The 13,603-nt window shown below is 42.7% G+C and overlaps 1 protein-coding gene across 1 annotated transcript in view; it reads left to right on the forward strand.

Annotated features, from left to right (window-relative positions):
* Positions 1-13,603, forward strand: part of LOC128656869 (vomeronasal type-2 receptor 26-like) — a 51,100-nt gene that overhangs the window by 9,438 nt on the left and 28,059 nt on the right. Inside the window, exon 3 of the mRNA XM_053711034.1 lies at positions 6,963-7,086. Within this exon, the coding sequence (XP_053567009.1) occupies positions 6,963-7,086 (124 nt within the window). The remainder of the gene's footprint in view (positions 1-6,962; positions 7,087-13,603) is intronic.

The following is a 13,603-nucleotide window of genomic DNA, read 5'->3' on the forward strand; positions in this document are numbered from 1 at the left end:
GAGCAAGACGCAGCAGCAGAAGAGGACTCAGCCGAGGAGGTTATGGAAGAGGATGGAGTAGGAGGAGTAGAGGAGGTGGCAGCAGGCCTGCCTGCAAGTCGTGGCAGTGTCACCAACTCCTCTGCAGAGCCACGCATTCCATGCTTGGCAGCCGTCAGCAGGTTTACCCAATGTACAGTGTAGGTGATATACTGCCCTGACCATGCTTTTCAGACCAGGTATCAGTGGTCAGATGGACCCTTGCCCCAACACTGTGTGCCAGACTTGCCATTACTTCCTTTTGCACAATCGAGTACAGGTTGGGGATTGCCTTTTGTGCAAAGAAATTTTGGCCGGGTACCTTCCACTGCGGTGTCCCAATAGCTACAAATTTTTTGAACGCCTCAGACTCCACCAGCTTGTATGGTAAAATCTGGCGGGCTAAGAGTTCAGACAAGCCAGCTGTCAGATGCCGGGAAAGGGGGTTACTTTGTGACATTGGCTTCTTACGCTCAAACATGTCCTTGACAGACACCTGACTGTGGGCAGATGAGCAGGAACTGCTCAAGGCAAGACACGGAGTGGCGGATGGTTGAGAGGGGGCAAGGTGGACTGCAGTGGTTGACGTGGCTGAAGATGCTGGACCAGGAGGAGGATGGCGGCTTTGAGTTTGTGTGGTGCTTGTACTCATGTGTTGATCCCATAGGCATTTGTGATGTGCGATCATGTGCCTTCGCAAAGCAGTTGTACCTAGGTGGGTGTTGGACTTCCCACGACTCAGTTACTTTTGGCACAGGTTGCAAATGGCATCGCTGTTGTCAGAGGCAGACACACAAAAAAAAATGCCACACTGCTGAGCTCTGCAATGACGGCATTCTGGTGGTGGCAACAGCATGCGTTGATTGGCGTGCTGTCTGTCTGACCACGGGTGCCGATGCATGCTGTCTGACTGTGCCACTAGCTCCTTGCGACAACCTCCCCCTGCTTACAACTCGTCTCCTCCTCCTCTCTGTCTCCCCATCTGAACTTTCCCCCTCTTCTTCTTCTCCTCTAGCGGGCACCCACGTGAAATCCACGGACGCATCGTCATCATCAACCGCTTCACTTGTATCTGACAACTCAGCAAAGGAAGCAGCAGAGGGTACAACATCATCATCATCATCACACTGTACGTCCATGTGTGTAATGCTGCCTGACTGAGACATATCCCTGTTATCTACATCCTCTGGCAATAATGGTTGAGCATCACTATCACTCATTTCTTCCAACTGATGTGTAAATAACTCCTCTGACAGATCAAGTGAAGCGGCTGTGGTGCTAGTGTTGGTGGTGGCGGCAGGCGGGCGAGTGGTAACTTGAGAGGTGCCCGAAGCTAAGCTGGAGGAGGATGGTGCGTCAAGGTTCCGAGCGGAACCTGTAAAAGATTGGGTGTCCTGTGTTAGCCAGTCAACTATGACCTCAGAACTGTTCGAGCTTAGGGTACGTGACCTCTGAACACTGGGCATTATTCTAGGGCCAAAAGGGAATCACAGCACCACGACCACGACGGCCCCTGCGGGGTGGCCTGCCTCTGCCTGTCATTTTTTTTTTCGATTAGTGGTAATATGCGTGCAAGCTACTGTGACAACAGATATGATTGGCACTGTGCACTAGCAGAAGTTGGCAGAGTAGACGCTATAGGCCTGACACACATGCTTGCAGACAACTAACTGCTATTCAATCTATTACAGTCAAAATTGTATTTTTTTTTTAAAATTTACACTACTGTTACACCAGATATGAGTTGCACTGGTGTGACACTGTGCCCTGGCAGGCACTGAAACGCACACGTGTGAAGGAAACTGACTGCTATTATTTCACAGTCAAAAAAGTGTTGTTTTTTTTTAATGTACACTACTGTTACAACAGATATGAGTGGTGGCACTGGGGTGACACTGTGCCCTGGCAGGCCCTGAAACGCACACATGTGAAGGAAACTGACTGCTATTATTTCACAGTCAAAAAGTCTTGTTTTTTTAAATGTACACTACTGTTACAACAGATATGAGTTGCACTGGTGTGACACTGTGCCCTGTCAGGCCCTGTAACGCACACGTGTGAAGGAAACTGACTGCTATTATTTCATAATCAAATTTGTAGTTTTTTTTTAATGTACACTACTGTTACACCAGATATGAGTTGCACTGGTGTGACACTGTACCCTGGCAGGCACTGAAAAGCACACGTGTGAAGGAAACTGACTGCTATTATTTCACAGTCAAAAAGGTGTTTGTTTTTTTTAAATGTACACTACTGTTGCATCAGATATGAGTTTCACTGGTGTGACACTGTGCCCCAGTGGCAGGCACTGAAACACACACATGTGAAGGAAACTGACTGCTATTATTTCACAGTCAAAAAAGTGTTTTTTTTTTTAAATGTACACTACTGTTACACCAGATATGAGTTGCACTGGTGTGACACTATGCCCTGTCAGGCACTGAAACGCACACGTGTGAAGGAAACTGACTGCTATTATTTCACAGTCAAAAAAGTGTTGTTTTTTTTAAACTTACACTACTTTTACACTAGATATGAGTTGCACTGGTGTGATACTGTTCCCTGGCAGGCACTGAAACGCACACGTGTGAAGGAAACTGACTGCTATTATTTCACAGTCAAAAAAGTGTTGTTTTTTTAAATGTACACTACTGTTACACCAGATATGAGTTGCACTGGTGTGACACTGTGCCCTGTCAGGCACTGAAACGCACACGTGTGAAGGAAACTGACTGCTATTATTTCACAGTCAAAAAAGTGTTGTTTTTTTTAAATGTACACTACTGTTACACCAGATATGAGTTGCACTGGTGTGACACTGTGTCCTGTCAGGCACTGAAACGCACACGTGTGAAGGAAACTGACTGCTATTATTTCACAGTCAAATTTCTATTTTTTTTTTAATGTACACTACTGTTACACCAGATATGAGTTGCACTGGGGTGACACTGTGCCCTGGCAGGCAGGCACTGAAACGCACACGTGTGAAGGAAACTGACTGCTATTATTTCACAGTCAAAAAAGTTTTTTTTTTTAAATGTACACTACTGTTACACCAGATATGAGTTGCACTGGGGTGACACTGTGCCCTGGCAGGCACTGAAACGCACACGCATGAAGGAAACTGACTGCTATTATTTCAAAGTCAAAAGGTGTTGTTTTGTTTTAATATAATGTTCTTATATCATTGCTGTTTTTATTTTTCTCATCATAGATCCATGATTATTGTATCATTGTATTTACAATTTTTTATAGTTATATTAAATAAGTAATTTTATTGTATTCATCGGCCTAAGTGATTTTACTATTTCTTTGAACATATCCCTTAACCTCCTCTTGGGTAGGCGCCTGAGGACCCCCCCTTTTCTACACTTCAATTATATTGTTACTTAGATGAATCATAAGTTTTGGTAAAGTCTGAAGAGTTCCTAAACAACGGCCTCTTTTAAAACGAGGTTACAATGAAAATAGAGGTGCTGATACATCTCTAGAAACAAAGTTTATGTTTTCATGTTATGATGTTATAATGTTATGTCTTCAACATATAATGCATACGCTGTATGTGATTTTGAATACCTCAATAAAAATTATTCTATTAAAAAAAAAGAGATAGGTGAGCTGTCCAGAGGGAATCCCTGCTAAAGAAGAGGTGAGTTGACCAGAGGGAATTCCTGCTAAGAGTGATGTGAGCTGACCAGATGAAATTCATGCTAAGGAAGAGGTAAGCTTCCCAGAGGGAATTCCTGATAAGGGAGAGGAAGCTGACCAGAGGGAATTCCTGCTAAGGAAGAGGTGAGTTGACCAAAGGGAAATCCTGCTAAGGGTAGGTGATCTTACCAGAGGAAATCCCTGCTAAGAAAGAGGTGAGTTGAACAGAGGGAATTACTGCTAAGGGAGATGTGAGCTAACCAGAGGGAATTCCTGCTAAGGGAGAGGTAAGCTGGCCAGAGATAATTCCTGCTAAGAAAGAGGTGAGCTGATCAGAGGGAATTTCTGCTAAGGGATAGGTGATCTGACCAGAGGGAATTTCTGCTACGGAAGAGGTGAGCTGAGCAGCGGGAATTCCTACTAAGGGAGATGTGATCTGACCAGAGGGAATTCCTGCTAAGGGAGAGGTGAGCGGATCATAGATAATTACTGCAAAGAGATAAGTTAGCTTATAGAGAGAATTCCTGATAATGATGAGGTGAGATGACCAGAAGGAATTCCTGCTAAGGATGAGCTGAGCCGACCAAAGGGAATTCCTGCTAAGGATGAGGTGAGCTGACCAAATGGAATTCCTGCTAAGTGATAAGTTAGCTGACAGAGGGAATTCCTGCTAAGGAAGAGGTGAGCTGACCATAGGGAATTTCTACTAAGGAAGTTGTGAGCTGATCAGAGTAAACTCCTACTAAGGGAGAGGTGATCTGACCAAAGGGAATTCCTTCTAAGGGAGACGTGATCTGCCCAGAGGGAATTCCTGCTAAGGGAGAGGTGAGATGACCAGAGGGAATTTCTCCTAAGGGATAAGTTTGTTAGCTTACAGAGGGAATTCCTGATAAGGATTAGGTGAGCTGACCAGAGGGAATTCCTGATAAGGATGAGGTGAGCTGATCAGAGGGAATTCCTGCTAAGGAAGAGGTGAGCTGGCCAGATGGAATTCCTACTAAGGAAGTGGTGAGCTGAACAGAGGGAATTCATACTAAGGGAGAGGTGATCTGAATAGAGGGAATTCCTGCTAAGCGAGAGGTAAGCTGACCAGAGGGAATTCCTGCTAAGAAAGAGGTGACATGACCAGAGGGAATTCCTGCTAAGGGAGAGGTAAGTTGACCAGAGGGAATGCCTGCTAAGTGATGTTATCTGACAGAGGGAATTCCTGCTAAGGATGAGGTGAGCTGACCAGAGGGAATTCCTACTAAGGAAGAGGTGAGCTGAGCAGCGGGAATTCCTACTAAGGGAGAGTTGATCTGACTAGAGGGAATTCCTACTAAGGGAGATGTGATCTGACCAGAGGGAATTCCTGCTAAGGGAGAGGTGAGCTGATCATAGGGAATTACTGCAAAGGGATAAGTTAGCTTACAGAGGGAATTCCTGATAATGATGAGGTGTGCTGACCAGAGGGAATTCCTGCTAAGGATGAGGTGAGCTGACCAAAGGTAATTCCTGCTAAGGATGAGGTGAGCTGACCAAAGGGAATTCCTACTAAGGAAGTGGTTAGCTGACCAGAGTAAACTCCTACTAAGGGATAGGTGATCTGACCAAAGGGAATTCCTTCTAAGGGAGAGGTGATCTGACCAGAGGGAATTCCTGCTAAAGAAGATGTGAGTTGACCAGAGGGAATTCCTGCTAAGAGGGATGTGAGCTAACTAGATGGAATTCCTGTTAAAGGAGAGGTAAGCTGACCAGAGGGAATTCCTGCTAAGGGAGAGGTGATCTGACCAGAGGGAATTCCTGCTAAGAGATACGTTAGCTGACAGAGGGAATTCCTTCTAAGGAAGAGGTGAGCTGACCAGAGGGAATTCCTTCTAAGGGAGAGGTGATATTACCAGAGGGAATTCCTGCTAAAGGAGAGGGTATCTGACCAGAGGGAATTCCTGCTAAGGAAGAGGTGAGTTGACCAGAGGGAATTCCTACTAAAGAAGAGGTGAGCTGACCAGAGGGAATTCCTACTAAGGGAAAGGTGATCTGACCAGAGGGAATTCCTGCTAAGGGTGTGGTTAGCTGACCAGAGGGTATTCCTGCTAAGTGATAAGTTAGCTTACAGAGGGAATTCCTGCTAAGGAAGAGGTGAGATGACCAGAGAGAATTGCTACTAAGGAAGAGGTGAGCTGACCAGAGGGAATTTCTGCTAATAAAGAGATGAGTTGACCAGAGGGAATTCCAGCTAAGGGATAGGTGAGCAGACCAGAGGGAATCCTTGCTAAGGAAGAGTTGAGTTGACCAGAGGGAATTCCTGCTAAGAGAGATGTGAGCTGACCATATGGAATTCATGCTAAGGAAGAGGTAAGCTGACCAGAGGGAATTCCTTATAAGGGAGAGGTAATCTAACCAGAGGGAATTCCTGCTAAGGGAGAGATGATATGACCAGAGAGAATTCCTGCTAAGGAAGAGGTGAGTTGACCAAAGGGAATTCCTGCTAAGGGATGGGTGAGCATACCAGAGGAAATCCCTGCTAAGAAAGAGGTGAGTTGACCAGAGGGAATTACTGCTAAGGTAGATGTGAGCTAACCAGAGGGAATTACTGCTAAGGGAGAGGTAAGCTGGCCAAAAGGAATTCATTCTAAGGAAGAGGTGAGCTGATCAGAGGTAATTTCTGCTAAGGGATAGGTGATCTGACCAGAGGGAATTTCTGCTAAGGAAGAGGTGAGTTGACCAGAGCAAATTCTTAATAAGAGATAGGTGAGCTGTCCAGATGGAATCCTAGACTAAGGAAGAGGTGAGTTGACAAGAGGGAATTCCTGCTAAGAGAGATGTTAGCTGACCAGATGGAATTCATGCTAAGGAAGAGGTAAGCTGACCAGAGGGAATTTCTGCTAAGGGAGAGGTAAGCTGACCAGAGGGAATTCCTGCTAAGGAAGAGGTGAGATGACCAGATGGAATTCCTGCTAAAGAAGTAGTGAGCTGACTAGAAGGAATTCCTGCTAAGTGTGAGTTGAGCTGACCAGAGGGAATTCCTTCAAATGGATAAGTTAGCTGATCAGAGGGAATTCCTGCTAAGGGATAAGTTAGTTGACCAGTGGGAATTCCTGTTAAGGGATAATTTAGCTGACCAGTGGGAATTCCTGCTCAGACATAGGGTTGTATGTACACAAATTCCTGTAACATATACATTTCAAAACAAGGGTTTGAATATTATTAGTGCATAACAATTAACACTGGTCCCCTAGCACCGTTGATGTTTATAAAGGAGCATTGTCCTGCTGTATTAAAAGATTATAATCTAAAAATTCTATATGTATTTCTAGGCTCCTCGTTCCGTGTGTACTGAAAGCTGTTTTCCTGGATTCAGGAAAGTTCTTCTGAAAGATCAGAAAAAGTGCTGCTACGGCTGTGTCCCATGTCCAGAGGGAGAAATCACAGTCACATTTGGTTAGTAATTACTATTCCCTGAAATAGAGAAGAAAATACATTTTATTTACTCCTGATAAAGTAATCAGTATTACATTTGTAATCATAAATATTATTCATGCCATTATTGATCAATCAACATCACCAATGAGATCACTGATTAGCAATGACAATATATAATTGTCGCTATATATTTTCATAAAAACATGATTTATACTCATCAAGCAATGACTCTGCATTGGCTTTGTCATCAACTTTCTGCAATGAAGATTGTCAGTGAATTGTTTAGATGCACAAGATGTACAAATAGGTATTACAATTGTATTGTATATAAATACTTGTGCTGATATATATATATATATATATTATTTTATTTTTTCTGTGGCAGAATGTATAGATGTGCTATATAGTGATCTACTATGAGTAAATAAAAACAGATTCTCAGTAAAGAATTTATATCTTTATCTCTTTCTATCTCTCTCTTTTCATTCTCCCTCCCTCTCTCTTTCACTTTCTCTCTCTCCCTCTCTCTCTTTAACTGTCTATCTCTCGCTGTCTCTCTCTCCCACTCTCTCTCTTTCACTATCTCTCTCTCCCTCTCTTCTCTGTCTCTCTCTCTTTCACTGTTTCCCGCTCTCTCTCTTTTTGTGTGTGTGTATATAAATATTTATATTTAATATATATTATATGTGTTTTGTATTCACCACCTTTGTAAACTCCCAAATATTAAGTTCTGGTAAAGGGCCATTTTTTTATTTTTGGTTTTATAATCTTTTATTGAGGTTATGTAAAAGAGAATACATATTATAAACGTCCAATGGTGTACATGTCAAAATATCAGTTAAACAAACTATCAGTTGAACACGATACAATGATTTAAGCAATATGTAAGAAAGTTGAAAAGATATGGGGGCAAATTTAACAATCTCCGTATTGGTCCCAATGCCTCTGTTTCCTCACGAGCCTTCAGGCTTGCCAGAAACAGGAATTAAGAAGCAGTGGTTTTAAGACCACAGCTCCCTAACTCGTCCACTGCCTCTGAGGCTGCAGGGGGCGACATTACACAAGCAGATCACCAGAACTGCTTGTGCAATGATAAATGCCTACATCGATGTGCTACTGCGGATCATGTCTGTCCGCACCATGATAAATCTACCCCATGGACTACTGAAACCTCTATTTTTCATTTTTAAAGGCTATTATAAATGACTAATTGGCTGGCCACTTGTGGACCTATTAATGTTGGTAAAACTAGTGTATCATGATAGTCATATTTGCGACCTTTGTAGGTCTAATGACACTTAGTAAGTATAAACATGTAATTGTGATCATAATAGTAAAGTATAAACTTGCATTTCTATCAGCGTAAGCACCGATCCTGGTGTTGTAACATAAAAGAGATGAGTATATAATATCTTTAATCTCAAAAGAGACTTAGGGGCCTATTTATCAAAAGTCTGTTGGACATGATCCGATATTGTGGATCATGTCCGATAGACATCACTGAATGCAGTCAGCAGACACTCTCCGCCTTCAGAATTGCACCAGCAGCTCTTGTGAACTGCTGGTGCAACACTGCCCCCTGCAGATTCCCCTGCAGATTCGTTGACAATCGGCTGCTAGCAGGGGGTGTCAATCAACCTGATCGCATTGGATCACGTTGATTTCCAGCAATGTCTGTCCATCTCCACTGAGAAGGCGGACAGGTTATGGAGCTACATAACTTGTGTTTCTGTCGAGCCTGGGGGGCTCGCTAGAAAAACGGCCCTCCAAGCTACATACGGAGCTTGATAAATGGGCCCCTTAGAATCATAAGTATAGGCATAAAGGTCTGCAGAACTAGATAACAGTATTGAACTTATGAATCTACATTATAGAAGGAGGGTCTATAAGGTTATCTAAATGACATATAATATAGAATATAGTTACATAACAGGGTAATATCTTACAAAAATACAGAGCTATATATCTGCGTAGTTAGAGACATGGGTAAAACATAAACAGGAGCTGATAATTGTTGGGTATCTGATTACATAGATAGGCGGCTCATGGGGTTAGTCACAAGGGTAATATCGCAGTCTGGGGTCCATAGTTTTGCATAGGGCAGGAGGCAAGATGTTAGAACATTTAGAGTCTGTTCCTACCTATATTCAATAATCCCCAATCTCTGGTCTTTAACATACACAAGTATAGCACAGTGTGCATGAGCGTGTGTAACATGTATAATTAGCCCCAATCTCTGGTCTTTTACATACACAAGTATAGCACAGTGTGCATGAGCGTGTGTAACGTGTATAATTAGCCCCAATCTCTGGTCTTTTACATACACAAGTAGCACACAATGTGCATGAGCGTGTGTAACATGTATAATTAGCCCCAATCTCTGGTCTTTTACATACAGAGTAGCACACAGTGTGCATGAGCGTGTGTAACATGTATAATTAGCCCCAATCTCTGGTCTTTTACATACACAAGTAGCACACAGTGTGCATGAGCGTGTGTAACATGTATAATTAGCCCCAATCTCTGGTCTTTTACATACACAAGTAGCACACAGTGTGTCTGAGTGTGTGTAACATGTATAATTAGCCCCAATCTCTGGTCTTTTACATACACAAGTAGCACACAATGTGCATGAGCGTGTGTAACATGTATAATTAGCCCCAATCTCTGATCTTTTACATACACAAGTATAGCACAGTGTGCCTGAGCGTGTGTAACGTGTATAATTAGCCCCAATCTCTGGTCTTTTACATACACAAGTAGCGCACAATGTGCATGAGCGTGTGTAACATGTATAATTAGCCCCAATCTCTGGTCTTTTACATACACAAGTAGCACACAGTGTGCATGAGCGTGTGTAACATGTATAATTAGCCCCAATCTCTGGTCTTTTACATACACAAGTAGTGCACAGTGTGCATGAGCATGTGTAACATGTATAATTAGCCCCAATCTCTGGTCTTTTACATACACAAGTAGAGCACAGTGTGCATAAGCGTGTGTAACATGTATAATTAGCCCCAATCTCTGGTCTTTTACATACACAAGTAGCACACAGTGTGCATAAGCGTGTGTAACATGTATAATTAGCCCCAATCTCTGGTCTTTTACATACACAAGTAGTGCACAGTGTGCCTGAGCATGTGTAACATGTATAATTTGCCCCAATCTCTAGTCTTTTACATACACAAGTAGCACACAGTGTGCATGAGCGTGTGTAACATGTATAATTAGCCCCAATCTCTGGTCTTTTACATACACAAGTAGCCCACAGTGTGCCTGAGTGTGTGTAACATGTATAATTAGCGCCAATCTCTGGTCTTTTACATACACAAGTAGTGCACAGTGTGCCTGAGCATGTGTAACATGTATAATTAGCCCCAATCTCTGGTCTTTTACATACACAAGTAGCACACAGTGTGCATGAGCGTGTGTAACATGTATAATTAGCCCCAATCTCTGGTCTTTTACATACACAAGTAGTGCACAGTGTGCCTGAGCATGTGTAACATGTATAATTAGCCCCAATCTCTGGTCTTTTACATACACAAGTAGCACACAGTGTGCATGAGCGTGTGTAACATGTATAATTAGCCCCAATCTCTGGTCTGTTACATACACAAGTAGCACACACTGTGCCTGAGCATGTGTAACATGTATAATTAGCCCCAATCTCTGGTCTTTTACATACACAAGTAGCACACAGTGTGTATGAGAGTGTGTAACATGTATAATTAGCCCCAATCTCTGGTCTGTTACATACACAAGTAGCACACAGTGTGCCTGAGCGTGTGTAACATGTATAATTAGCCCCAATCTCTGGTCTTTTACATACACAAGTAGCACACAGTGTGCATGAGCGTGTGTAACATGTATAATTAGCCCCAATCTCTGGTCTTTTACATACACAAGTAGTGCACAGTGTGCCTGAGCGTGTGTAACATGTATAATTAGCCCCAATCTCTGGTCTTTTAGATACACAAGTAGCACACAGTGTGCCTGAGCGTGTGTAACATGTATAATTAGCCCCAATCTCTGGTCTGTTACATACACAAGTAGCGCACAGTGTGCATGAGCTGTGTAACATGTATAATTAGCCCTAATCTCTGGTCTTTTACATACACAAGTAGCGCACAGTGTGCATGAGTGTGTGTAACATGTATAATTAGCCCCAATCTCTGGTCTTTTACATACACAAGTAGCACACAGTGTGCATGAGCATGTGTAACATGTATAATTAGCCCCAATCTCTGGTCTTTTACATACACAAGTAGCGCACAGTGTGCATGAGCGTGTGTAACATGTATAATTAGCCCCAATCTCTGGTCTTTTACATACACAAGTAGAGCACAGTGTGCATGAGCGTGTGTAACATGTATAATTAGCCCCAATCTCTGGTCTTTTACATACACAAGTAGAGCACAGTGTGCATGAGCTGTGTAACATGTATAATTAGCCCCAATCTCTGGTCTTTTACATACACAAGTAGCACACAGTGTGCCTGAGCGTGTGTAACATGTATAATTAGCCCCAATCTCTGGTCTTTTACATACACAAGTAGCGCACAGTGTGCATGAGCGTGTGTAACATGTATAATTAGCCCCAATCTCTGGTCTTTTACATACACAAGTATAGCACAGTGTGCATGAGCGTGTGTAACATGTATAATTAGCCCCAATCTCTGGTCTTTTACATACACAAGTAGCGCACAATGTGCATGAGCGTGTGTAACATGTATAATTAGCCCCAATCTCTGGTCTTTTACATACACAAGTAGCACAGTGTGCCTGAGTGTGTGTAACATGTATAATTAGCCCCAATCTCTGGTCTTTTACATACACAAGTAGTGCACAGTGTGCCTGAGTGTGTGTAACATGTATAATTAGCCCCAATCTCTGGTCTTTTACATACACAAGTAGCACACAGTGTGCATGAGCGTGTGTAACATGTATAATTAGCCCCAATCTCTGGTCTTTTACATACACAAGTATAGCACAGTGTGCATGAGCGTGTGTAACATGTATAATTAGCCCCAATCTCTGGTCTTTTACATACACAAGTAGCGCACAATGTGCATGAGCGTGTGTAACATGTATAATTAGCCCCAATCTCTGGTCTTTTACATACACAAGTAGCACACAGTGTGCATGAGTGTGTGTAACATGTATAATTAGCCCCAATCTCTGGTCTTTTACATACACAAGTAGCGCACAATGTGCATGAGCGTGTGTAACATGTATAATTAGCCCCAATCTCTGGTCTTTTACATACACAAGTAGCAAACAGTGTGCCTGAGCGTGTGTAACATGTATAATTAGCCCCAATCTCTGGTCTTTTACATACACAAGTAGCACACAGTGTGTATGAGCGTGTGTAACATGTATAATTAGCCCCAATCTCTGGTCTTTTACATACACAATTAGCGCACAATGTGCATGAGCGTGTGTAACATGTATAATTAGCCCCAATCTCTGGTCTTTTACATATACAAGTAGCACACAGTGTGCATTAGTGTGTGTAACATGTATAATTAGCCCCAATCTCTGGTCTTTTACATACACAAGTAGCGCACAATGTGCATGAGCGTGTGTAACATGTATAATTAGCCCCAATCTCTGGTCTTTTACATACACAAGTAGCACACAGTGTGCCTGAGCGTGTGTAACATGTATAATTAGCCCCAATCTCTGGTCTTTTACATACACAAGTAGCACACAGTGTGCATGAGCGTGTGTAACATGTATAATTAGCCCCAATCTCTGGTCTTTTACATACACAAGTAGCGCACAATGTGCATGAGCGTGTGTAACATGTATAATTAGCCCCAATCTCTGGTCTTTTACATATACAAGTAGCACACAGTGTGCATGAGTGTGTGTAACATGTATAATTAGCCCCAATCTCTGGTCTTTTACATACACAAGTAGCGCACAATGTGCATGAGCGTGTGTAACATGTATAATTAGCCCCAATCTCTGGTCTTTTACATACACAAGTAGCACACAGTTTGCCTGAGCGTGTGTAACATGTATAATTAGCCCCAATCTCTGGTCTTTTACATACACAAGTAGCACACAGTGTGTATGAGCGTGTGTAACGTATAATTAGCCCCAATCTCTGGTCTTTTACATACACAAGTAGCGCACAGTGTGCATGAGCTGTGTAACATGTATAATTAGCCCCAATCTCTGGTCTTTTACATACACAAGTAGCGCACAGTGTTCCTGAGCATGTGTAACATGTATAATTAGCCCCAATCTCTGGTCTTTTACATACACAAGTATAGCACAGTGTGCCTGAGCGTGTGTAACATGTATAATTAGCCCCAATCTCTGGTCTTTTACATACACAAGTAGTGCACAGTGTGCCTGAGCGTGTGTAACATGTATAATTAGCCCCAATCTCTGATCTTTTACATACACAAGTAGCACACAGTGTGCATGAGCGTGTGTAACATGTATAATTAGCCCCAATCTCTGGTCTTTTACATACACAAGTAGCGCACAGTGTGCATGAGCTGTGTAACATGTATAAT

This window comes from Bombina bombina, chromosome 4 (genome assembly GCF_027579735.1).
Source record: "Bombina bombina isolate aBomBom1 chromosome 4, aBomBom1.pri, whole genome shotgun sequence".
Taxonomy (NCBI): Eukaryota; Metazoa; Chordata; class Amphibia; order Anura; family Bombinatoridae; genus Bombina; species Bombina bombina.